The sequence below is a fragment of the Equus przewalskii genome, chromosome 19 (genome assembly GCF_037783145.1).
Source record: "Equus przewalskii isolate Varuska chromosome 19, EquPr2, whole genome shotgun sequence".
Lineage (NCBI taxonomy): Eukaryota > Metazoa > Chordata > Mammalia > Perissodactyla > Equidae > Equus > Equus przewalskii.
Window position 1 is genome coordinate 15,135,667 of NC_091849.1, and position 26,693 is coordinate 15,162,359.

General features: G+C 42.6%; 1 protein-coding gene across 2 annotated transcripts in view; it reads right to left on the minus strand.

Annotated features, from left to right (window-relative positions):
* The window catches only part of DTNBP1 (dystrobrevin binding protein 1), a 118,804-nt gene that overhangs the window by 1,834 nt on the left and 90,277 nt on the right, over positions 1-26,693 (minus strand). The window contains exons 8-9 of one of the 2 annotated variants that reach the window (XM_070585088.1): positions 9,535-9,690; positions 277-384 (exon numbers count right to left, since the gene is read on the minus strand). In XM_070585088.1, coding sequence (XP_070441189.1) covers positions 277-384; positions 9,535-9,690 — 264 coding nt within the window. Of the gene's footprint in view, positions 1-240; positions 385-9,534; positions 9,691-26,693 lie in introns of both variants that reach the window. The other variant, XM_070585086.1, reaches the window with a different exon arrangement.

Below are 26,693 nucleotides of genomic sequence, written 5' to 3' on the forward strand. Positions count from 1 at the left end.
TGGCCCCACTGTCTGTTCTCTGAAGGCATTTGGGTAGAGCACTTAAATCTCTGAGCCATTCATGACTGCGACCGTCATGCCCCATTTGCCTGCCCCCATGAGCGCAGACACGGGGTTAGTGCAGCAGGAGGTGCCTGAGCTCAGAGATCTGAACATCGTGATGGCTCACGTTACTCTGACGTTTGCTCTGTGAAGGGAAATAATAACTATGGTTAAATTTGTGCACATTTGTCCCCCTACCTAAGACAGGGGACAGCACAGTGTTATCTTCTCCACCTGAATTCAAAAAGACATCCAGGGCCTCCTGGTCAGACACATCCATCAGATCCATCTGCTCCAGCAGGTCAATATTCACTTCCATGGATGACATGCTGCCCATGGGCTCTGCAAATAGACGAGCACAGGAAGAAATTATAGGTTTTATCTTTACCAATACTTTAACAAGGTGAATTTCAGTTGCGCTAGGCGAGCTGCATTGTGTTTTCTAGGTATAAAATCTCTCCTGCCTCTCCCAACTTCTTAAAATAGAATTTGAAGCACTGTGTTATTACTTGGCATGAGCCACTTTGGTACTTTATATCCCTCCTAGATGAACCCTGGTGACTATGACCTTTTATCCCGTCCACAGAAGTTTTCCTGTTCCCCTTCAGCCCTGTCCTGGCAGGTGCTGAGGACAAACCCATCTCTGCATTAAGCAAACCTTGGCTGCTGGGAGTGGGGTGCCGTCTCCAAGAGGCAGACATGCCTGCAGCAGCACGAGGTTAGCAAGCTCCCTGCCAGATGCACCTCTGGCCTCACCTGCAGTTGCCCCCAAACTATTATATGCCAACTGAAGTTTTCACTGCCCCTGTGACATTAGTCTTCAATCTTCACAGCAAAGTTTGGACATCCGTAAATGGTGAGTTGGAACCAAGAGCTCCTTGCAGTGAAAGCACAGACTATGGAACAAAAATCATCCCACCAGGAAGAGGAGGCACAAGATTCCTAGGAGTCTGTCTCGGCGTGGGCCCTGGTGAGGGATGCCTCCTGGATCTGGAGTTCCTATGTAAACCGTCGCTGTGGTCCAGAAAACTACAAGCCAGTTAAGTCACCCCAGCTATGATGGTGCGTGGCAGAAGCAAATACAAAGCATTTATGGATGCAGACACACCCTTAACCCTGGGTCTCACAGGAATATAAAGTCGACACAAAATCCAATCCAGTCCAGAATTTACAGTGTGCACATGGAAATACGTCACTATGAGTGATGGTCAGCAGAAACAATCTCAGTATTAGCATCCTTTCCGAAGAATCTTAAATGACTAAACATTTTAATAAAATTCAAGATGGAATAAAAAAACGAACACGGAAGGTGTCAAAAATAAAAGCAGGCATTTGAAAAAGAGCCAAATAACTTCCAGGTAGGAAAAATTTATTCACTAAAATTTAAAACTCCAAGCATGAGTTAAACTAAAGATTAGTGACAACCAAATAGAAAATTAGTAAACCAGAAGACAGACTGAATCAATTTTCCACAGCAAAGAAATAGAAGGATGGGAAGTATGAAAGAGCTTAAGAGAGACGGAAAATGCAAAAGGTTAAGATGTTCACAGTTCCAAAATGAGAATGGAGACAGTGTGGGGAGCAGCAGTATTCAAAGAGGCTGATTATTTTCCAGATTTACTGAAAGACCTGACTTCCCAGATTTAGGAAGCAAAATATATTCCAGGCAAGATAGATAAAAGAACTTGTGACAGCAACTGCAGTGACACTGATGAACAACAAAGAGAAAGGGCAGATTAGGAGAGACAAGGAAATAATTAGACTGACAGCTTCTCAACAACAATAAAAGCCAGAAGACAGTGGAATAGGAAGTTCAAAGAGGTGAGATAAATGTCATCTCTAAAATTATATAGCATTAAATAGCATTTAAGATCAAGTATAAGATACCAGCACTGTCAAGGCAAAACCCACTTCACCATGCACCTACTCTCACTAACGGTACTACAAAGAAGGAAGATGGTGATGAATCCCAGAAGGAAGGGCTAAGATGCAAGAAAGCATGTTAAGTGAAGAAACCTCTAAATTTGTGAATAAATATAAAACTGAATAAACCAGTCATGACAGTATCAAATTTGGGGAATTCAGTCTGGCAGAATTAAAGCACTGAGCAACAGTGACACACACGAGAGGCTGGTGTGCTAGAGCTGAAGCAGTGCAAGACCTCTGTTTTATTTGGGGGGAAGATCAGAATCTGATTCTCTTTTGGCACAGAAAATCATTAAAATTCAGCACTAAAATAAGAAGTAATAAGTACGTAATTTGTATTTTTAGCTGGAGGAAGGTTTAGTATAGTTTAGATGATCCCACTCGAAGTGGCAACATCCAAAGCAAGGTAGTCAGGAGCCAGCTGAATTCGGCATGGTCTGCATCAAGTTTGACCAGGGCGCTGACCTTGGCTGTGGCCACGCTGATGTCACAGAGCTGCCCCACAGCCTGACTGACCCTGATATACCAAGGCAGTGCTGTCCTGGGGTGTCCTCAAGGCCGACTGTCAGGGGGAACTTGAGGGCACAGTGGTCAAACTTGTTCCTCTCAGCATCTTCTGTGCCAGGGTTGGGCTGCTGGGGGCTGACATGCAGGTTTTCTTTTGTGGCTTTGGGGGCCTTTCTGTATGACCTTGCTTTGAAAGGAGCAGAGGCTCCCTTTTCTGTCCATGCCATCCTCTTAAAGAGGGCAGGAGTCTAACTTTTAAAACAAGAGAGAATAAAAACGGACTAAGAAACATATGAAAAGCTTTCAGGAAAATAGAAAGCACCAAATAAGATGGTAACAAAGTCAGGTACATCAGTAATTACAGTAAATGTAAATGAACCAAATTTACCAGTTAACAGAGATTTTAAGACTGAATTAAAGTGATAAAATTTACCTATATTCTGTTTATAGGAGACACTCCTAAAACATAAGGACACAAACATTAACAGTGTAAGGAAAAATGGAAAGTGGGCGAACAAATAATTAACTTCAAGAAAGCTGACACAGCTATATTAATATCAAACAAAATAGACTTTAAGTGAAAACAAAAGCAGTATTGGGGTAAACAGGACTTCAGGAATTTTTAAAGGTTCATTTCACCATGAAAGCAATTCAAAATTTCTGTGTGACTATATATTTTGTGGCTATGTTTTTAAAGAAAAAATGGAAGAATGACTAGGAAAATGTAACAAGTCCATAATCATGGGGGGAAGGAAGGCTTAATCTACCTCTTTGATGATAATTAAGCAATTCAACTTTAGTAATAATAGGTAATATTTGAACAACCCAATTAAGAAGCTTGATGAAATTGACACATGGAACTTAATGTCTCTCATTTAGAATCTCTCTCTCAAGTACACATGAAACATGTAGGAAAAAACTATGAATCAGGCCATAAAGTAAGTCTTGAATAAAAAAAACCAAAATCCCATTCTCCAACCACAATGAAATTTAATTAGAAATTGGTAACAAAAGGGACCTTCATGCATTATTTAAAAACACACTTCTAAACAGTTCACAAGTCAAATAAGAAATCCTAATGGAAAAATTTAAATATCCAGAAACTATTATCAAAACTTGTAGAATTCTGTTAATGTGGTACGCTAGTGAAAAATTCATAGCTTTGAATTCCTTATATTAAGAGAAGAATGCTGAAAATTGAGCCTAAATATTTAAATTTACAATCAGACCAAAAAACAAAACCCCAGAATTTAATGAAATAAAGATATAATAGAGAGGAACAACGAAACTAAAAGTTAGGTCTTTGAGAGAACATTTGGATATGTTTTGTGTAAGATTTGAGAAAGAGAAAACACACAAATTAACAATTTGTGGAATGCAAAAGCAAACCCAACCCCAAATACTACAAAGATTGAAAAGAGAAATATGGACAATGTTATGCTAATATATTTGAAAACTAAAGACAAGCTGAACAAATTCCACGGAACACTTGCTACAATTAAACAGGAGGGGCCGGCTCCGTGGCTGAGTGGTTAAGTTCACGTGCTCCACTGCAGCGGCCCAGGGTTCGGATCCTGGGCACGGACATGGCACCGCTCGTCAGGCCACATTGAGGCAGCATCCCACATCCCACAACTAGAAGGATGTGCAACTAAGATATACAACTGTGAACAGCGGGGGTTTGGGGAGATAAAGCAGGAAAAAAAAAAAAAAGATTGGCAACAGTTGTTAGCCCAGGTGCCAATCTAAAAAAGAAAAAAAGAAAAAAATAGGAAACCTCTGTAACCCTCAGAGAAAAAGAATAGGTAGCTCTTCCCACAGAGAAATCCCTGGTCCTTGACGGTGTTAGAGGCGAGTTCTACCCACCACGCAGGAGACAAGTGATGAGAGAGCCCATGTGCGTGTGCAGAAAAATCCACTAACACTTAACTGCCAGTTCTCCCTCACAGCAGACACAACGCAATTCCAATCAAACTCTGCACAGGGTGTTGTCATAGAACTTCAGAATCTGACTTTAAAATGTATACAGAAGGATAAAGAGCCAAGAAAAGCCACGGCAACTCTGAAGAAAAAAGAATGTATTGCTATGTGTAGCGGTATGGAGAAATCGTCCACCACATACCAGACTTGCTATAAAACACGGTTTCTCAACAACACTTTGGACCAGATAATTCTCTGTTGTAGGGCTGTCCTGTATACTGTAGGGTGTTTAGCAGCATCCCTGGCCTCTACTAGATCCACCAGATGCCAGGAGCACACCCCACCCCAGTCACAACAAGCAAAACTCTCCAGACAATGCCAAATGTCCCCTAGGGGACAAAACTGCTGTCGGTTGAAAACCAGCGCTTAATGAAGAATTACAGTTAAGCGAGTGTAGATCTGGCTCAAGGCTGGACGACAGAAGAACGGAGCAGAAAAGAGAGCCTAGGAAAGACTCGCCATGTGTTGAAAGTGACAGAAGACGTTGTGAAGCTGCGGAGAGAGAATCCTGGGGCTGAGACAAATAGTCACTGCTATGGAAGAAAAGGAAAATTGGATCCTTACCTCACAATGCACAAAAAAATCAACTGGGGGTGGATTAAAGAGCCAAATATAAAGTGGAAAACAAAACTTTTAGAACACAACATAGTAGAATGTCCTCGTAACTTGGAGGGAAGGATTTCCTAAACAACACAAAAGCACAAACCATAAACAATAAGATGGGTAAAGCGACCACATTAAAAATAAAAACATTTGTCAAAGGCCCCTCCAGAAAAGCCACTGATTGAGACGGGGCGTCTGCATCAGCTGTAATCAGCAAAGGCCAGGCCACAATAAGGGAATAAGACTCAGTAAAGGAAGACGACCAGGAGAAGAATGGACAATCAAGGAAATACGAATTAAAGCCAAAATAAGATGTCATTTCACAGCCAGAGATTGGCAAAAATTTAAATATCCAACACTACCAAGTGTTGACAAAGATGTGGAGTAACTGAAAGAGGCACATACAGCTAGGGAGATTGTCAAGTGGTGCAGGTACTTTGGCAAGCAATTTGGCAGAATCTAGTAAAATGAAAAGGATGCATGTCATATGACTCAGGAATTACTGTCCCACTTATATACCCTAAAGAAGTGGTTCTCAAAGTGTGGGCCCCAGAGCAGCAGTGGTTTCCCCGGGAACCGATTAGAAACGCACATCCTCAGGCCCCGCCCTGACCTGCGGAATCGGAAGCCTGGGGGCCCAGCACTGCTATGAACAGCACCGAGGGAGGCTGGGAGGCTAGCTCAGGCTTGAGACCCACTGCCCTGACAAAACTCTTAACCCGGAGAGACGTGTTCTAAGAATGTCCACAACAGCAGTGTTTTTAATAAGAAATAACTTGAAACAACTAAAATACTCATCATCACAATAAATAAATACATTTAAGAATGAAAATGAACAAATTAGAGTGAAACGTCTCAGTAGGGATGATTCTCGAAATGCCTGCCCGAGAAAGCAAGCTGCGAAAAGACACACAGGGTGACGCCGTTTCTACCACGTGTTTAAAATCTGCACAGCCTGCCACGCACTGTCTTGGGAAATGCCCATGTGCGGTCAAGGAGACGGCGGAGGTCCTGTGGGACGGGCCCCTCGACGCAGTGGCTGTGGGCCTGCACTGTTGGTGGTGATTTCCTTCTTGAGCTGCGTGGTCAGTACATGGATAATTTTATTATTCCTTATACCTTTTTGTATGTCTGGAATATTTCGTAACATTTTTTAAATATCTAAAGGAAATATGGTAAAATATTAACACGTTAAATCTGGAAACATGGGCTACGTTACAGTGTTTTCAGTTCTTCTCTGGATATTTAAAATACTTCCTAATTAAAATGAAAACCAGTAATGGATCACGGTAAGTGTCAAAGTTCTGAATAAACCCTCATGGGGAGATAATCAGACAAAGTTAAGATCATAAGCTGGCAATTCTATTTGAGATCTTTTGCATTCCAGACTGCATCTTGGGGGAGACTGAATTTTAGTAGAGGTGCATTTTCATCGATTCTTTCTTTTCTGACTTTGTTCATCACAGCCTGGGCAGCACCTCCTTCTCCTCCCTGGCACTGGGTCCACCCTGCAGCCCAAGGGCTGAGTCAGAGCATCTGCGGGCACAGGGCACCCACTGGCTCCAGAGCATTTGACATTGCTGGACTTCCAGGTCAGAGAGACCCACGGGAACCGGAGACCTGGCTGCGGGAACACACCGGCGCAGAGGAGGCGTCTACAGGTGATCTGTCTGTAACTAACTGCAGTCCAGACATCCCGGCACTCAGCAAAAAACGCGCTTCAGAGAAGACGGGAGTCACGTCAGGTGGAAGACAAAACCTGGGTCAGGGGCTGACCAAGTACCTAATTGTGTCCTGATGGCGCTCAGCACTGCGGGCCGCGGTGGGGCCCAGGGCCCCTGGCCCCAGGGCTTCTGCACCGCCTGCACCCCTCTTCAAGCACATCAGGTCCCCGCTGTGTGGTTCTCCAGCCTCACCGCAATCCGAGTGGGCACAGATGTCCTTCCATCCTCTACTCTGATAACTTTCTCGATAAAACTTTCCATGCCTTTGTCTTAATTAAAAAATGATGCTTTGGAAAGTGAGAAAAATTCAGACTATTTCTGACTTAGTGGAATGAGTCCAAAATATCATGTTCACTGTAGAGCTTTTTAATTCTGATTGATTCCTCTAGATTAAACACCCCCGTGTTCATCCTTGGAGACGAACCCTCTGGAAGAGGGGGTGTGACGCGCCAGGCTGGGCAGTGTGAGGGGCGGCTCTGGACAGCCCTGCGGAGAGATGCCCGTGTGCTGTTTGTGAGCGCCTCTGCGGCTGCAGCTGCAGCAGAAAGCTAAGAGGCCAAGTCCTCCATTTCTTCTTCGAGGCTTTCAAAGCCACACATGTTGGCAACATGTTCCTGACTCTGTTTTTGTCACCTTAGGAAAAAAAGAGCCCAACACTTTTCTGAAACTTCAAGAAAATTAGTTTTTTAGGTGCTTGAAACCACAAAAGTTCACTTTCTTAATATTTGGGTGAAATCTGTCCAGCACGTGTTGCTGGGCACCCCTCTGCCCAGCACGGTGCGGTGCTGTGCTGGCCACAACGGGGCCTGCCACACACGACTCGTCCCCCCCGTCTCACGGGCTTCCCGCCAACTGACAGGGCCTCCGGAACCTGCGGCGCCTCCCGCACTTCAGCTCCACTCTCCGAGCGTGGTTCTGGGTCTCCCCGTGACAGCGGGGCTTCTTGCCGGGCACCTTCCTGTTCTCGGCCTCCGCTGGGCCTAGCCGTGCGCTGAACACTTAGCAGATGCTCAGACCTAATGTCTGCTGGACTAAACTGAATGAGGACAGAGTTCAGTTGTTGAGCAATGAGAGTTTCTATCACTGTTCTCGCCACTGCCCCCCCTCCTCCATGTCCTCTCGGTCTAACGCTCAATCTGTGGGTCAGATTTGCCTGCGCGTGTGTCTGTTACGGACTGAATGTCTGTGTCCCCCTAAAATTCCTATGTCGAAGCCCTAATCCGAGGAGGCGGGGCCTTTGGGAGGTGATGAGGGTTAGATGAGGTCATGAGGGGGGCCCCCTGCTGGGATTAGCACCCTCTTAGGAAGAGTGAGAGCTCTCTGCCCTGTGAGGACAAGGAGGGCTCTGCCGGGGAGCCAAGTGGCCAGCTCGCTCCGCCTGGATCTCAGCCTCCAGAGCTGCGAGAATCAGCTTCTGGGGGTTAAGCCACCAGCCTGTGGGGCTTCGTTACGGCAGCCCGGGCAGACCAAGCCGGCGTCCTTCTCAGCTCCTGCCCGCGACAGAACACAGGCCCCGGGAGCAAACAGGGACTGCTTGCCCCATGACCAGCACCAGACACTAAAGAAACTCAACGTCCTCTGAGGGAATATGCAGTGTGACTTTTCCACACGAAGATGGAGTCCAGACGAGTGGGACAGAGAGAGGGAGAGCTGACTCGGTGGAGACAGAGTGAAACCTGGATCGACGCATCCACTGCCAGTGTGAACGGCCGTATCCACACGACACCCCCTTCAGGGCGTCCTGAGGTGCTGACCTACTGCCCCTAATCTGCTTTCTCTACACTATTTTCCTTCCTCTCTGATTTCTTTCACCTCTCCCGGGGGAGGACATAGAAGTGGATGATGAGGAAGGAACTCAGGGAGGGTAACAGGGATGAATTGGGGGGGTGCAGTGGGGGGCACGTAGAGAACATAAGCCGAGGCCTGGCCAGGGCCCAGGAGGAAGGTTGAGTCTGGAGATCTGGGGAGGAGGGGGGTCTCCAGGAGGTGAGCAGACGCTGAGGGGGATAGGAGGGCAGGGAAACGGGGACGCCCTGGACACCTGTCCCCTGCCTCGGACTGGGCGCCACAACCAGCTGCTCCTGCGCTCTCAGCGCTGGCGGAGGGACCCGGGAAGCTGCCCAACGCCGCGGCAGCCGCCCACTCCAACTGCCCTCCCTGGTCCCAGGTCTTGGGAAGGAGAGGTGGCTGAAGGAGCGGGCGCCTGACTTTCCCGCAACTCAGCTCGTTCCTGGGACGACCAGAGATGCAGACAGACATTTATGCATCCAGATCTTCACTGCAGCACCAGTTACAGAGGTAAAGAACCTACATGTTCATCGAGGGAACTGGCTAAGTCTCTTAGGAGCCGTCCTGACGAGGAAGATGGAGCTTTTGAAACATACCCTTTCAAAGAATTTTTAAAGTTAGCTAGAAAGCCAGATATACGTACAGTTTGATACCAATTACATAAATAGACTCTCTGTCACACAAAGCATGGAAAGAACCACCCTAAAATGGTAATAGAGATTACTCTGTGCTGTAGAATCATAGGTAATGCTTCTTTTTTTTTCCATATTCCACATTTTCTAAGTATCTTCAACAAAAGCCTGGAACTATAGGAAGAGGCAAAAAAGAACGGCCAGACAAAGCGGCCTGATGCGTCCACTCTGATTTTTGGGGTCCAGTAACAGAATGGGACTTGTGAGGACTTTATTCCCCTCTCCGCACACGCAGGGCGACGCCCTCTGCCGGCGGCCCTCCCCAGACTTGCCTCGCCTCTCCGCGATCTGCAGGTAACCTGCGGACAGGTACTGCTCCATGTCCTGCTGGAAGGCTTCCTCAAAGAACTTCTGCCGCTCCTTCAGCTTCAGCTGCTGGGTGTGCTCCATCTCCAGGACCTTCTGGGTGTGCTCTGCATCGAGTTCAGCTAAGGAAGAAGAAAGAATTGGGGTCAGGGTTTGGGAAGGGACTAAGATAGGAACAGGGTATAAATACCTACTCCTGTCCACGCTCCAAGGCTGACAGCGTCACACTCGGGCTGGCACTCTGACTGGGACAGAAGCAGCCTCCTCTCCCCACTTGGCTGCACTTCTCCCGTTCCCAGCTCAGAGCTGGGCACACAGAAAGGACTCGAGGTTTGTTGGAGAGCAGGTGTGTGGCCAGGTGGTCTGAGACAAGCGTCTGCTCCTGGCTTTGCTGTCTATAGCCTGCGGCCCGGCTGAGTCAGTTAACCCTCTGAGCCTCACCTTCCTCATCTGAAAATTTGGCCTAGAAACATTAACCCAAAATTGATGTGAAACTTAAATGAAATAATGTAAAACAACTTTATAATTAAAGTGAGCAGTGACCCTTCAAATTAGGGCCAAGTTAGTAATACCAGGCAAGAACTATTAACATAAACAGCCTTGGCCTTGTCATACAAACAAGAACCCCAAATTCACCTCCGTAATCACTTTCTAGTGGTATAACCTTTCCTCAAGGCACGCAGAGAGAATACAAAAATGAAATAAGGGTCAGGCATAGACCATTATTCACCTGGTACATGGGCCAAGGGTTATTTCTAAATTCGCTTTTAACTCTCAAGGCCTTTGTACCTCACGGGGTGTGGTATGCAGAATTCTAAGATGGCTCCCAAGAACTCTGCTCCCTGGTGTTCACACCCTGCATACTCCCCAGGACTGTTACACGATCGACTTCACAACCACAACTAGGTTATGCCATGTGGCACAGTATGTGCCTTTAAGTAAGAGAGTTATCCGGCTGAGCCTGACTTACCAGCTTCTTAAACGGGCCTGGGCTTTTCCTAGAGAAAGAGATCTAAGTGTGAGAGGGATTTGACACAAGGAACATTCTCCCTTGCTGGCTTTCAAGATGGAGGGGACCATATAGCAAGGAATGCTGAGAGCAGTCCCAGGCTGACAGCCAGCCAGAAAACAGAGGCCTCAGTCCCACCCCTGCAAGGCGCTGGTATCTTGCCAATGCCCTGAAGGAGCTTAGAAGTGGATTCTTCTGGAGTCTCCAGAAAGGAATGCAGCCTGGCCGACACCCTGATTTTAGCCTGTGAGACCCTGAGCAGAGAACCCAGTCACATTGGGCCTTGACTTCTGACCTGCAGACTGTGAGCTAATCTGTGTCACTGTGAGCACAGAGTTCGTGGTGGTCTGCTGTGCAGCCATGTGGGAATACTCCAAATGAGCCGTCTGTATGAATTCCTGCCCCTGCCCAAATCCGACTGGCTGGAGAACTGAAAAATGACCACCTCAGTTCTTTCCCGTAAATATTTCGCAACACCTACCCAGTGGCAGACACTATGCAAGGGTGAGTTAGGCAGGAGAACGGACAGTTTCAGCTACCTTACTGTCCTGAGATAGCCTTAGGGCCCAAAACACTGAAAAATACTTTCACCCACGGCACCATTCCTTCTGGTTCATCTCTGGGGAGTGCCAGCATCTTTGGAGTGTGAGAATTCATACAACCCAATAACAAAAAGCAAACGTCCCAGTTAAGAAATGCGCAGAGGATACAAATAGACATTTTTCCAAAGAAGACACACAGATGGCCAACAGGTACCTGAAAGATGCTCAACATCACTAATCATCACAAATCAAAACCACGAGATAGCGCCTCACAAGTGTTAAAATGGCTATCATAAAAAAGACGAGAAAATAAGTGTTGGTGAGGATATGGAGAAAACGGAAAACCCTTGTGCACTGTTGGTGGGAATGTAAATTGGTGCAGCCACTATGGAAAACAGTACGGGGGTTCCTGAAAAACCTGAAGACAGGAATTCCATATGATCCAGCAATCCTACTTCTGGGGTACATATCCAAAAGAAATGAAACAGCATCTTTTTTTTTTTTTTAAAGATTGGCACCTGAGCTAACAACTGTTGCCAATCTTCTTTTTTTTCCTCTGCCTTTTCTCCCCCAAATCCCCCCAGTACATAGTTGTATATTTTTTTAGTTGTGGCATGTGGGACACCACCATGGCTTGACAAGTGGTGCCACGTCCATGTCCAGGACCCAAACCGGCGAAACCCTGGGCCGCCGAAGCGGAGCCCAAGAACTTAACCACTTGGCCACGGGGCAGCCCCTGAAACAACATCTTGAAGAGCTATCTGCACTCCCACGTTTATTGCAGCATCATTCACAATAGCCAAGACATGGAAACAACCTAAGTGTGTCAACAGATGAATGGATAAAGATGACGTGGAATATGGATACAATGTAATATTATTCAACCACAAGAAAGAAGGAAATCCTGCCATTTGAGACATCATGGATGGAACCTGAGGGCATTACATTTAAATGAGATGTGTCAGAGAAAGACAAATACTATATGATTATCACTTGAATGTGGAAACTAAAAAAGCCGAACTCACAGAAACAGAGAGTAGAGTGGTGGTTACCAGCAGCTGGGAGGGGGAAATGGGGAGATGTTGGTCAAAGGGAACAAACCCGCCATTAGAAGATAGTAGTTCTTGAGATCTCATGCACGGCGTTGTGATGACAGCCCACCAATATCGCGTTACATACTTCAAAGCTTCTAAGAGACTAGATCTTAAATGTTCTCACCACAAAAAAGAATTACTTATGTGACATGGTGGAGGTGTTAGCTAACTCTACAGTGGTGATCACACTGCAATATAGAAATGTATCAGATCAACGTGTTGTACATCTGAAGCTTACACAATGTTTTATGTCAATTATATCGCAATAAAAAATCTTTGGGGTGTTATGAAGTGATTTTTAACAACAAAAAAACCCACAGCAGAACTTACAATAAACAATGGTCTCCAAGGTCGTCCTTGTCATTCTCCTACCCCCACAAACACCCAACACCACATTTCACAGCTCCTGAGTACAATGTAATTCTGTCTGCGTATATCTTAAAGACTCGATCATGGAGTTTATTTTTAATCCCAGATCAGTTATACTCCCCAGTACTTAGGACATTCTGGGTATTCTTCCTGTATCCAACTCTACATATATGCAGGGAGTACAAACTAACATTAACCAAAGCAACACAAACAGGAAAGTAAATCTCCCTGACTACATGTAATTCCATGTATAATACTCACAATGTGCATTCTACTCACACTATTATAATCACTATGTGCATTCGCCATATTTCCATGTCGCCCTAACTGACACCCCCACCTCATATCTTGGTTTACAGGGAGATGGTCTGGAAAGAGCACAGGTTTTGGAATGAGTCTGGACTCGGGTCCTATCCCTTTTGGCACCTCCTATCACATGCCTTTAGCCTCCCTCTGATGTGAACTGCAGCTCTGGAAGGCAGCTCCAGGTGAGCTCATTCATGTGCCTACAAGGTCCCACCTCGAGGCCATGCCCATGCATTTCTATGTTTTTCTGGTCAGAGTATTCTCTGAATCCCAGAGAACCTACAAGCAGCAGAGCCCAGACATTCTGGGGAATTGAGGCAGTTCTGAACCAATGGGTGACAGAAGGATCAATGCCCCAGTCTCCCACCCTTTGAATGGACAATTTGAGGAGGCACCCTCAACACTTCTCAGAGATCCTGGGGCAACTGCAGCCCCTTGGCTATGGCAGCAACTTCAAGAATGCATCGCTTTATTGACTCTTTCTCCTTCCTTCTCTCACTCTCTCTGTTTCCTCACTCTCACTTCCCGGGATCACCTCCCAAACTACCCGCCGCAAAATCCTCATCTCAGGTTCTGCTCCCGAGAAACCCATGCTGGCACATCTATTGCTAGCTAGAACTAACTTAACCTCTCCGAGTCTCAACCTCCTCCACTGTACAAGAGGTAAAAATACCGAATTCCTAAGGGTGTTGGCAGGCTTAAATGAGGTAACATAGGAGAATGACCAGGCACAGAGCATTGACCATGGCTGACAGCTAATATTAATACCAGCATTATTTAAAACAGACTCTTGCAAAGGAAATAATATGAAATCCTACGGTGAACCAGGATGAGTACAGCACTGAGGATCACCCTAACTCTCTCAGCTCCACTCAGACACTCAAGAATTAGTTCCCTTTTGGTGCCCTTAATAAATCGGTAAGGAATTTAGAGTGTACTTGTGAGAGGGGGAAAAAAATGGAACTGAAGAGGATGTCTTTTCATTTGTTTCACTTCAGCTGTCAACCTCTCTGTTCAAATGCTTCACGACTGCCAAGTGCATTAGGAAAGTCAACCCTAAAATAGCTTAAGTATGCTTCAAACACTTCAAACGAAGTTCAATTAATCTTAAAAAAAAATAATTCCAGAATAAGCAGCTCAAAAACAAAGATCAATGTAGAAATCATCAAAGGTGTTTTCATTAAAGCATATCTTGTTTTAACTGAATTAAGATTTTCTATAGAGATTTATGTAACTTGGAAACTCATTCTGCTCAAGACTTCTGCTTCAAAAGTTCAATTCTCTCATGTTTCTGAATGGTAAGGCCTGCAGTTTTTCATCTTAGGTTTTCTATATTGGGATGAAATTTAATCATGTCTCAACTCTCGCAAAAGGGAGGGTTGGATTAGAGAACTTAAAATGACTTAGAGAAAAATCACTGTTTAAGTTTTAAAACATGCTCCACACTAGTTATTTGAAATATTCCCAACTCCACTTTATTTCAGAGCGCCCTGTAGGTCTCGGGGCTGACCACTAAGCTGGAATCGCTGGGAACTGAGGACACTACACTGCCCCAGCGCCCACTCAGGACGATGATGAAAAAGCACTCAGTGACATGAAAAATAACCGTCCCGTTCAGCAGCTAAGACAACTCACCCTCAGCTATGCGCCTGAGCGATAGAGAGGATGCTCTAATCATGCTGTTTGTCCCGGAATCATCAGTCCAGCTTTCGCCAAGAAACAACTACATTTGGGAGCAGTGAAATGATGGAAGGACACTGAGGGAATATTTCAAATCTAGAGGTTTACAGCACCTGAATTTTAGAGTGACTATGGAAAAATATAAATCACAGAACATTTTCTACAAGGAAAAATGATACCTTGTTCACATTTAAGATGCCATTTATTGTACTGGGGAAAGCCAGACCAATACAAAGATTTAAAGAACTTCAACAAATAGCCTTGAGATTATAAAGAAAAAAAATATGAAAAAGATGCAGTAGTTAGTTTCTACCAGGAGTCAGGAGTAATCACTTAATTCCATTATCAACCCAGGTCTGTGTCTCCTTTCATCTCAACTGCAGATCACTGCTCAAGCTCCATCTGACTGCAACTTCCACTGTAGCCACCACTATCAATTTCAAACGGATAATTATTCAACACAACAAAAAATGCTATTACCAGTGAAGATGGTATAATCAATTCTCAATTATATGTTTTAATGGGGCATAAGGATAGCAGAAGATATATGAAATATAAAAAAAAATCCATCAAGTTCATTTCAGGAACACTTTCAACCTATTTCACAACTAAGCCTTTTAACAGAGCTGATAAGTAATAAAAGATAGTGAGGTGTTAATGACTGAAATGGCCCCCAAAGCTGCTGGGAGGAAGGAAATGGCTGACGTGAGGAAAACCAGGATAAACCTCTCTGTTAAAAGAGTTAATGAGAATCTCTTTAATCCAAAAATGTTAAAAGAGAAACAATAACATTTAATTAAATAAGAGTTAAGAAAAAGAGTTAAAAAAGAGATTCTGGTAATCTCTACATAATATTAAAGATTGGTGGGCCAGCCAGGTGGCAGAGTGGTTAAATTTTCATGCTCCACTTTGGCAGCCTGGGGTTTGCGGGTTTGGATCCTGAGCACAGACCTACACATTGCTCATCAAGCCATGCTGTGGTGGCGTCCCACATACAAAAAAATAGAGTAAAATTGGCACAGATGTTAGCTCAGGGCCAATCTTCCTCAAAAAAGAAAAAAGAGCATTTTTCATTCAAGACAAGACCAAGAATAAATTTAAAATCTATAATTTAAATATTTACAATTCAGATGTTTTTACATTATTAGAGAATATGAATTTTGTGATACTAAAATATACGATTAAGGGAGAAAAATGAAATCACTGTAAATTTCTAAATACAACTAGTAAACAAATATCTTTCCAAACTGTTTCTGATAAAAATTTAACTGCCAACAGGCTGTCAAACTACATGATCACTAAAGACTACACTAAATTATGTCAGTGTGACAATTTAAAAATTGGGACCCACTATTTTTTATGCTTTTATTTGCATTTATTTATTAGGCTTTTTTTGATGCATAAACAATGCATCAATGCATAAACAATTTTTAATCTTAAAAAAGCACAAATAATAAGACAAAAATCCCTCTGTAATCACCATTAATAGATGACCACAACTAGCATTTTGGTGTACACTCATCAGGTTTTTTCTTTCCTTGAACTATATGAAATTGCAATATTCGATATTCCTTTTTTTTGTACCACTGGAAGAGCTGCATTGTTGTTTTTTAACTTTTTCCTTTGAAATAGTTATAGGTTCACAGGATGCTGTCAAGACATGTACAGGGCAGTCCCGTGCACCATCCCCCAATGGTAATAACATCTTAGACAATTATGGTGCATCCATCCACACCATCCATCCAGTGCAAAAAAACTGACATTGGTACCCTCCACAGAGCTGACTCAGATGCCACAGTCCTACGCGCGCTTGTGTGAGCGTGTGTTGGGGGGAGCTCCACGGAGTCTTATCACATGTACAGTCTTGTGTAATAACCACAATCAAGATATTCAACTGTCCTGTTACCACAAGGCTCCCTCTTGTGACCACTCTCTGCCTTCCTCCTCCCCCAACCACTAATCTGTTCTCCAACTCTATAATGATGTTATTTCACAAATGTTACATAAATGCAGTATATATATCCTTTTGAGATGAGCTTTTTTTCACTTGGCATAATGTCCTCGAGGTTCATACAAGCTGTTGCATGTATTGATACTTCGTTCCTTTTTTTTTTTTTAGATATAAAACACTTTTATTACAGAAATTCATTACAAACTTTCTTAAAGTTACGGGGGAAAGTGATTTAACTGGTAAATTAATCAGTATTTTTGCAAAGTTTGGAGAAAGAAAGAAATCTACTGAATGACTCTACTGAATGGTATGGAAAATAGCAGTCCCCACATCTTGCTCAATTGTCATCAAGAAATTTTTTCTCCATGTCACCAACCATGCCGTGAAGGTGTCCCACGTACAAAAAAACAGAGGAAGATGGGCAGAGATGTTAGGTCAGGGCAAGTCCTCCTTATTTGTGCTTCCAAGACATGCAGAGGTGTTTTCAGGAGACAGACTTCCTTGACGGTCTAGAGTATAAGGAAGTTAACCTGGTAAGTTGTAGGTAGTCACGTTTGCTGGATAGCAATTCTATATTATTCACAGAAAACATACTGGAAAACATTTGTTGTGACTAATATCTCTTCCTTGTCTTCCTATGGAGAAACCATGAGATTCAGTATCTGGTGAGAGTTCACTTCCTTGTTCATAAATGGCAGTCTTTTCACTGCATCTTCACACGGCAAATGGGCTACTTCGTTCCTTTTTATTGCTGAGTACAATTTCACGTTATAGATGTACCAGTCTGTTTAACCATTCACTCACCGAAGGACATCTGGGTTGTTTCCAACTTTTGGCTACTTTAAATAGAGCTGCTATGAACATTTGTGTACCAGTTCCTCAATGAAAATAAGCCATTTCTCTGAGATAGATGGCCAAGAATACAATCGCTGGGTCAGATGGTAAGTACATGTTTTCGTTTTGAAAGGAACTGCCAAACTCTTTTCTGGAGTGACTATTCCATTTTCTATCCCCGTCATGGGTGGGGAGGTGGTCGGCTCCCGCCACGTTCTCGCCGGCATCTGGTGAGACCCGTTTCCTCCTCCTCCTCCCCAGAGTATGTGTCTGTCAGAAACAAGTCTCAACTTCCTCTTAAATATTTTCAATGATTTCTAGTTCTCCAAAGGTATTTTTAGTTCTTTGAGACTTTTTCCCCCTACTTTATTTTTCTTTACATTTGGACTTAGTAAAATATGTTTAATTTTAGAAAAATTCTGTTCATGAACTGAGGACTTGTCAGACGATGACAAAATACACAAAATTTCCTTCCAGTTTTAAAACCCACCTATTTACCATTTAATAGTTACCTTTTATTTCTACCTTAGTTTTCAAAATAAGGCACACTCAACCATTTCTAAAGTCTCCCTACCTCCTGCCCCCACCTTAAAAAATGAACACAAATTGTCTTAGATCAGACCAAAAAGAGACCTTTAATTACATTTTCCTAAAATTGGGTTTTTTATAGATACATTTAAAAAATATCAACTTCTGTACCCTATGTTTCTACAGTTTTTAAAAGTTTACTGTCTAGCCTACATCAACAGTTTCCAAAACAGATTTATAATTATTTTATACCATACATTATTTCTATGAGTATTCCAAAGTATTATAGAGCCCTTATTCCCCAGAATTGGTATTTGGAAAAATATTCTCCTGTGCATGCTAAAGTTATTTTTTGAAAGAAAGTTAAAAGACTTTTTACCGAACTTGTTTTCACCCTCCCTCCAACACGCACATGTACGCTTACATACACCCCTTACACACATTTATCAAGAACCAAATGGTACTTAATTCTTTTACACGCAACCAAGAAAGGATACTCCTTACCTAAAATATAGTAGTTTAGAATACTGGCAGGTTTTGCAGACAGTCGGAATAAACAACTCTTTTAGACAACAAAGAAGTCATGGCAACTCCTAAGGAGTCACAAAGTTCAGTCCTTTGGAGCAGCTCCGGGAACAGCTGCTTCCTAAATCCATGTCATAGGAAACAAACACTATTCTAGTCTCTAAACTTCTGGAACACGTTTAAAATTCCTATCAGTTGCTCTGGAGGAAATGACCACTAACCAGAGTACTGGCAAAATAGTCACTGCAGAAACACCACGTGGACAAGGACTGCCGAAAACAGCAAGCTAGAGATGCTCCACGGCACCGTACCTTCTATGGGGTGGGGAGGCAGCCTAGAACACCTCACACCCCCACCCCCAGGCCTTGGATTCCCCATCAGTCAAAGGGAGGGGCTGGATGACATCCATAAGAAGGTCACTTCCAGTTCTTAAATACTATGGTTCTATTTTTACTTACTTTTGATTGGGGCAGGAAAAGGTCACCCCAAATCCTGTCTATTTTTTGGTAAAATGCTATGAAAGTCAGATTAGCAGTAAGGCATTTAGGACCTTTTGAATTAGTGACATTTCAGGAAAATTAGATTCAACTATTAACAAAAACCTGAAGGTATTCTTGCATTCATTTTCCTGGTCATTTTATTGCTTAAAGAATGATTAGAACCAAAAAGCTTAAGATTACTGGCTAAGTGAGGTGCACTCAATCCATCGCCAGAGGCTTCACAAGTTATTAACCTGTTCCGCCTTCAGGGGCTCCAGGTTGGGAGGCTGACAGTAGAGCCTGACAGCCTGAAACGAGTCCAAGTAGCACCCAGATGTGCTGTCCTTCCTGCAGGGTCTGCAAACAACTAAACAGGCAGATGAGCCACAGGCTAAAGAAGTGTTTCAAGTCCACGTGAAAGTACTATTCTGTGATATGTCGACCAAAGGTACTTTTCACCGAACAATACATAAAAATGCTGTAAAAAATCAAGCGTATATCATGTTATCCTCTTCTTTGGATGGTTTCCAATTTTTTCTTGTAAGACTAAAAATACTCCAGGCTAGAAGCTCTGTTGTGGATATTTAGACAAGAGCCTAATTTCCTAGAATTTTTAAGTTACATCCGACATTTTCCTGAATTTTACTTAGAGTATTGATCTACTTAATAATAATTTTTGTGGGGGGGGATATGGGGGAGGTTTAGACCGCTACAGGAATCCTTTCAAACCCCAAATGTGTTTCCTTGTTAGTACATAGAAGACTCTAGAAAAAGAAGTATAAAGCGGTGCCGAGGTCTAAGTGTGACAATGAAGTAGGAAAGAGTCCATTCAAAGGGTTATGGAGACAGCAGGCCAGTGCTTCATACCCTTTAATGGCATCAAAATCACCTCGAGGGCTGGTGAACACAGACTGCCGGGCTCCATGCCCAGGGTTCCTGATTCAGTCATTGGTGGGGCCAGAGAGCTTGCATTTCTGACTAAGTCCCAGGGGATGCTGATGCTGCTGGTCCCGGGACCAGGCTCTGAGAACCGCTGCGCCAGGGGAATGCTATCTGTGCATCCACTTCATTCACATTTTCACTTTGTACAAATATTTATACATTGGAAAAGAATGAATATAAAATGGGGAAGCTGGCACAATTCGTGGAAATGACAGAAACGTCCTCTCTTTAACTCATCTTTAAAATATCTATGAAATCATCTAAAAAGGAAAATCTCCAGCAGCAACCAAAATGTATAATTGTAAACAAGCGCGATCTACAGTCATCTTTAACGATGAGAGACAAGCGCCTTCAGGGCAAGATTCCCTCCATTCTGCGGAATCGCTTACCAGCCCTGGGCTCAATGGCTTGTGGCTTCATACAAAACGTTGTGACCGGATCTGTTCTTTGTCCTGAACCCAGATCTAACCAAGGGTGGGTCCTCGTCCTCTCCATTTCCAGAGACAACACGGAGAGGTGTTCCAATCATCTCCATTGAAAGGTTCATGTGAACAATATAAAATTATGTTTGTATTTAAAACTAACAGATAAAATTCTGCCAAATAAAAATTAAGAAAAGCGAAGGAAAAGTACACAAACCCAGAGTAAGATATGAGAGAAGGTATGCCAACAGATGCAGAAGAGATGTAAAAACAGGTGACTAATGGTGGGGTTCAGGATATGCTACCCCAAAATCTGGCACCTTGCATACTGAATATTTCAAGCTGAAGGAGTTTGAGAAAACGGCAGAAGCAGGAAGTTCGCTCTGACCTTCCTCCTGCCTCTCCCCCGGAAGCAGGCATTAGACCCTCATGTGAGAGGGGCCTTCCCCACCCCTGGAGGAAGGGAGCGTCCTCATCCCAAAGACGAGAAGGATCTGCGCACACAGGCCTTGCTCAGCGCCCCCAGTTCACTACACTTGCCAAGTACCCTTTGTCCTGTCAGATCTTTCCAAGACCGTCCACTCTTCATCAAACCCAGCATAAATACACCCAGGTTTAACTTTCTTTGGGTTTTCATTTCCTTATGTGTCACGTAAAACTTATATTAAATAAATCTGTGTACTTTTCTCCTATTAATATGTCTTTGTCAGTTTAATTTTCAGACCCAGCCAGGAACTCTAAGAGGGTCAAGGAAAACTTTGTTTCCTCCCCTACACTACCATGCCAAATATAGGCTAACACATTTTGAAGCATCAGTGAAGTTAATAATTCCATTTAAAATTAACACAAGAAATGATGGAGAAAATCTGATGGAGAAAATGAAATCATTTCAAGTTTTCAAAGATCATGGTGCTATGGAAAAGGATGAAAAGCTATCTAATGGATTTTTCCTAGTAATTCTGATATCACAACTTGATTATATATTTTTAAAAATGCGGGGCTGGGGGAGCCTAGCCCTACCAGATATTAAAACATTTCCTAAAACCACAATTTAAACATTATTAAAAAAGAAATGAATAGATCACTGAAATGGAATATCCCCAAAAGATTTTGACTCGACCGTATGCTAAACAAACATAATAAAGGATCTGTCAGAAACAAATGAGGAAGTAAAGAAATTTGTAATAAGTGGTATTGTGAAAACCAGCTGACCATTTACAAAATTAATTTTGAGGCATACCAGATGAATTAAATAATTGAATACCAAAAAAGATACATGGAAAAAAATTTTTTTAAACTGAATTAAATCTTTAACGTTACCAACACAGCGATCCTACACACTATTGAAGAAACTACCAAAGGTCAACAGATCTTATGTAACATGAACAGTAAATACTCTTGGATGTTTAAAAAAATACGATAAAAAGGGAAATGACAGACTGAGGAAAAAGTTGCCATGAGGGGCAAAAGACTATTATTTTACCATAGTGAAAAACGGAACAAAACTGTTGGGAAAAAATTAAGACTCCAATAAAACCCTTTCGATAGAAAAGAAACAGACAATTCAGAGAAGAAAAAAATGTTCAGCCTATGTTAAAAACGAAGTAACATTTCTGGCCAATTAAATATTAGCCAAATACAGACAATCCTAATAAGAGTGAGGTGAGACATTGTCATCATTAGTGACAGCATAAGTTGTTAAAAGACTCTTAGAAGGCAATCTGATAACATATATCGAAACCTATAAAAAATTCATACACTTTCACCTAATGACAGCTTTTCTGAAGATATATGCTAAGGACATAATACAAAAAAGAAAAGAGCCATCTACATAAAGAAGCTCATTTCTGTATTAAATGACACCTCCACTTGATGAGCCATCATGTAGCCATCAACAAACATGGTTAGGATAGTTATAAGATTACGTGAAAGAAGAATAAAAAGATAAATATGTATAACTCATCATATGAAAAAAGACTAGTAGGCACTCCCCCCAAAAATAGTTTCACTAATAAAGTGAGATTGTGGATGGTTGTTTGTCCTCAGTGGTATAACCTCTTAGGAATGTTATTATATAGATTTAGAAGTAAATATTCAAATAAGCATAAGATTCTATAAATACACAAAGTATATCTTAATGCCCCAATAATAACAATAATAATAATAATGATAATGATAATAATAATACGTGTTTTGACTTATCCAACTAATACTTTACTGGTTTTGGTGGTGTTATAAAATTAAATAATTTCTTATTTAAAAATATTCAATGTATGAATGTATTTAGTCATTTATTCTTATGTGCTATCATCAATGCATTTAATTTATTCAGTACATTTGATAAACACATTTACTATGTGCCTATAACTCCCTATAACTTATTGGTTCATAGTTTAAAATATACTACTTTATAACAATACTATAGTAAAATTTAGGGTTATCTGGAAATTTTATAACCAGAAATTTCTATTAATCAACATTTTTGAGCTTCATCAATATAAGTAGTTAATCACAATGATAAGCTAAGGCACTAAAAGATTTTAAAGACCTTTCTGAATTAGTAAAAAATTTTATAATACATTCTACTGCTTTGAAAATTGGTAATCTTTGACAGACTAAATGGTAAATATCAATGGATAAAAGGTTTGAATTAATCAGAAACTTCACAACCTTGAAAACCTGATATGCTTGTCATGTAACATAAATAATCACATATTTAAAAGTTTTGGAATAGCTCCACCTGCTATAAATTCATGGTCACTAAACATAATCTGTTCATGGGTTAAGACAGATCACACCTAAGGTTTCACGTCAATACTTTCTATTCCCAGATTCTAAACTTTCAAAACAAAAGAAAACAAGTTCTTCCAATTTCCAACATTTGGAAGGAAGGAATAACATTTACGCAAACAGAAACTTAAGGACACAAAAACTAAAAGCATCCCCTTGCTCCTAACATTTGGATTTCAGTAAAAAGTGGTGTCGATGGAATTTTCTCAGTAAGACAGTTCTCATACCTATGATGACAGATTTAGACTGGCTGCTATTTTATAAAAGAATCTTGAGAAATCTCCAAAAACGAAACTCATATGCCTGTCTAAAGAGATTTGGAGGAGGAGGGAAAAAAGAGAAAGAAAGCAGTGAGATCTCAGTACATCTAAAAGTAAGGCAATGTGAATTTAAAAAGGGGCTGGCCCCATGGCATAGCGGTTAAGTTTGGTGCACTCCGCTTTGGTGGCCTGGGTTCACAAGTTCAGATCCTGGGCGTGGACCTACACCTCATCAGTCATGCTGTGGCAGTGACCCTCACATGTAAAGTAGAGGAAGACTGGCACAGATGTTAGCTCAGGGTTAATCTTCCTCAAGCAAAAAAAAGACGAAGATCGGCAACAGATGTCAGCTCTGGGCTAATCTTCTTCAGCAAAAACACCAAAACAAAATGAAACAAAAAAACCTGTTGGTAGTGAGTGGGCCTGGTGTGGAAGCCTACAGTTTGGGTTTTTTTTTAAATCATGAGAAAACCATCTGAGATATAGATACCAAGTTTAAATTTTCATTCATTATTAAAAACTTATTTCTGTATCTTACTCATCCAGGAGCAAGCAACCATTTGACAAATGTGAACTATTTTGACAGCAATCCCCTGAGATTAGTCTCACTATCAGAATGAGGAAATAAACTTTGGTTGCTTAAGTCAGATGGAAAAAAATGCAGTCTGACACCGCCACTTACAATTTTATGTTTGACCCCAAAGAATGTGTCAAAGGAATGCTATCTGAGAGTCTATAATTTGAGCATTTCTATCTGAACAAAAATGCTTTTCTTCCTTTTACAGGGGATCTGAAATATGGGAGTCCAGAAACACACAGGCTGCATGTGGTCGACAAGTGAGGCCGTCCTTGGGCGGCCCCTTTCTGTCAGCCCTCCCTACTCCCTGGGCACCCCACAGCTACCTTGGGCCTCCTCCTTGGAGCTAATTTTCCTGCCCTCAGTAGGTGGCATTCTCTTTTTTACCAGCATTTTACACTCAGCTAGCTGTGAACTAAGCTCTGCAGAAAATTTTTACAGGACGAGATCCTTTCAGCTTGTTAGAGCCAAGAGTCTGTGTTTTTAGGTTTAGTATCTCCCGGGGACACTTGCATTTTAACAGGACACTGTAGAATCCCAAACCCTTTAAAGCTCAAGGAGTAAAAGCTAAGTGAGGAATTGCTGTTGATCTTTCTAAGGAGGGGCTCCTGCCCATGACTGCCCAAGTCACACCACCGCTGGAGCCAGCTCCTGACGTCGCCAATCCCACTTCCACTCCAGGAACTCTGCTGTCCCAGGGTGAGAGAACCCCACTTCTTGTCGGGAAGTTCCCCACAACGCATCAGTGCAAAGCCAGGAGATCACAATCCTCTTCAGTCTCAGATTACACATCAGCAGAATGATTCTCCGTGCTGATGGAATAATTCAGACGTTAGATTGCTTTAGACTTTAAATATCTCTGAAGAATACTCAATAGTATTCAAAACAAACATCTTTACAGATGTTTTTACTATGCTGCCTTGATTTCAAATGAATTAGTCTAAAATCTAGAACTATGGTTTCAAACCTTTCCCAGTTTGAGTAGATGTACTTTTATTGACAATTTATTGAAAAAATACATGACAACAAAAATCTATTATGAATTCAGTAGCACTTTAAAAATGACTCAATTTTATTTTACACACATCTGAAATAGAATATCACATATATTCGCAATACAAAATATTTACCACATAGGACACAAAGCTCAACATGCTTTTGGATGCAAGGGCCTCTCATTAATGTCCTCATGTCACAAGTTGGAAACATTCTGCCTCTAAAAGGTTCAGTGACAGTCAAATCTCAGCATGCTTGAAAGCTGACCATATCTGCTGGAACCTCATCATTTCCAGAAAATATTTTAGAAGTGGGATTTATTACTTTCAATTACAAGCTAGTGAAGGCTTATGAATGAGTTACATGAATAAATTAGTGTTATGAATGGTTGCCTTGGTCCCCTCCCTCTTTCCACCACAAGTCCTTCACTGCCAGCTAACATGATGCGGATGAGACGCGGGCTCTGTGCTTCCCAGACAGGCTGGTGGTCTGGCCAGCGGGGCTGGCAGGAACAGGTACTGAGTAGATCCACGAGTCCAGAGGCAGAGGAAGAAGCTGCAGGAAGAGGGGACTAGCAGTGCCGGGGCCGGGGGGTGCCGCTGGCAACATCTGGGCAGCCTGTTGAGTCGTCTGAATTTTCTCACTTCCCTTTGTATTACTTCCTGAAATTTCACCAATTAGAGATTTATATGTTTTAACATATCCCTTTTAAGCAAGTAGAATACTGTATTTGGGAGCTCTGAGAAATTTTAATATTCAAAATTTAACGTGAATTAGTTTATTATGCTTTCTAATATTTCTCTCAGATTAACTGCTGTATAGATATGGAGAGAAATGTGTAGAAGGATGATTTTGAAGAAAGGAGCCGTGGAGGTGGGAGGAGTGTGCAGCCATAGTGGGGGCTCAGCAGGGACTTTCAGCCATGACAGGAATGCCTAGCAGAAAGAGGGACCAGAAAGTGAAAAAGACAAGCATGAAATGTCAAAAATACACCATTCCTGATTCAAAATCGTGTTCAGAGATTCTTTTACCCTCTGCTCTTCCTGTTTCTCCCGGCTCTTCAACTACGTGACGGGCAGTGAAGACTTTTGTAGGAACAGTTTAGAAACTACACCGCTATTCAGGAAGCATCCCTAAGCAACTGCTTTCTAGTCACAAATGACTGACGGCCAACATCCTCTGGTCCTCCAAGCAAACCATCTCTCCTCTCGCGCCCCTGATCCCACGACTGCATGTGGCCTCTGCTCAGAGGCCTGCACTGAGCAAATAGCTGCCATCCTCCAGGTCTCGGCTCGGCTGTTCCTTGCTCTGACAAACGCAGGAAACGTTAGGCTCTCTCTCCTCCATGCTCCCACTGTGGCAGATGCATCTTCATTGGTGCCACATGCTTGCCCTCTGTCGCTCCACCAGACCCTAAGTTCCTTGAAGGCAGACACTAGGTCTTGTAAAGGAGATCAGGATACGCCTCCCTAAAACATGCCACTTTGGCATAAGGACTGTTTCGAGCTGAAGGCATTTGAGAAACAGCAGATGCCGGACAAGCTCTGTGACCTTCCCCTTGCTGTCTAAAAGAAGGGTATAAATGTCCCTTTGTAAAGGAAATAGAAATGTTCATTTGTGAAGGTGTCTCGGTCTCCTAATCCAGAAAGAGGAGGGTGACTCTCAACCACTGGGGGTCACTCGTCAACGGAGGAGGCGCCAAGTCGAGTCTGCATCACAAACCGTACTACACACCTTTACCTTCCATCAGGTTCGCCCACATGTCTGCCTTATCGCAAATTACCACCCCAGAAGCCCAAACTCCCTGTCCCGGTCTAGTTA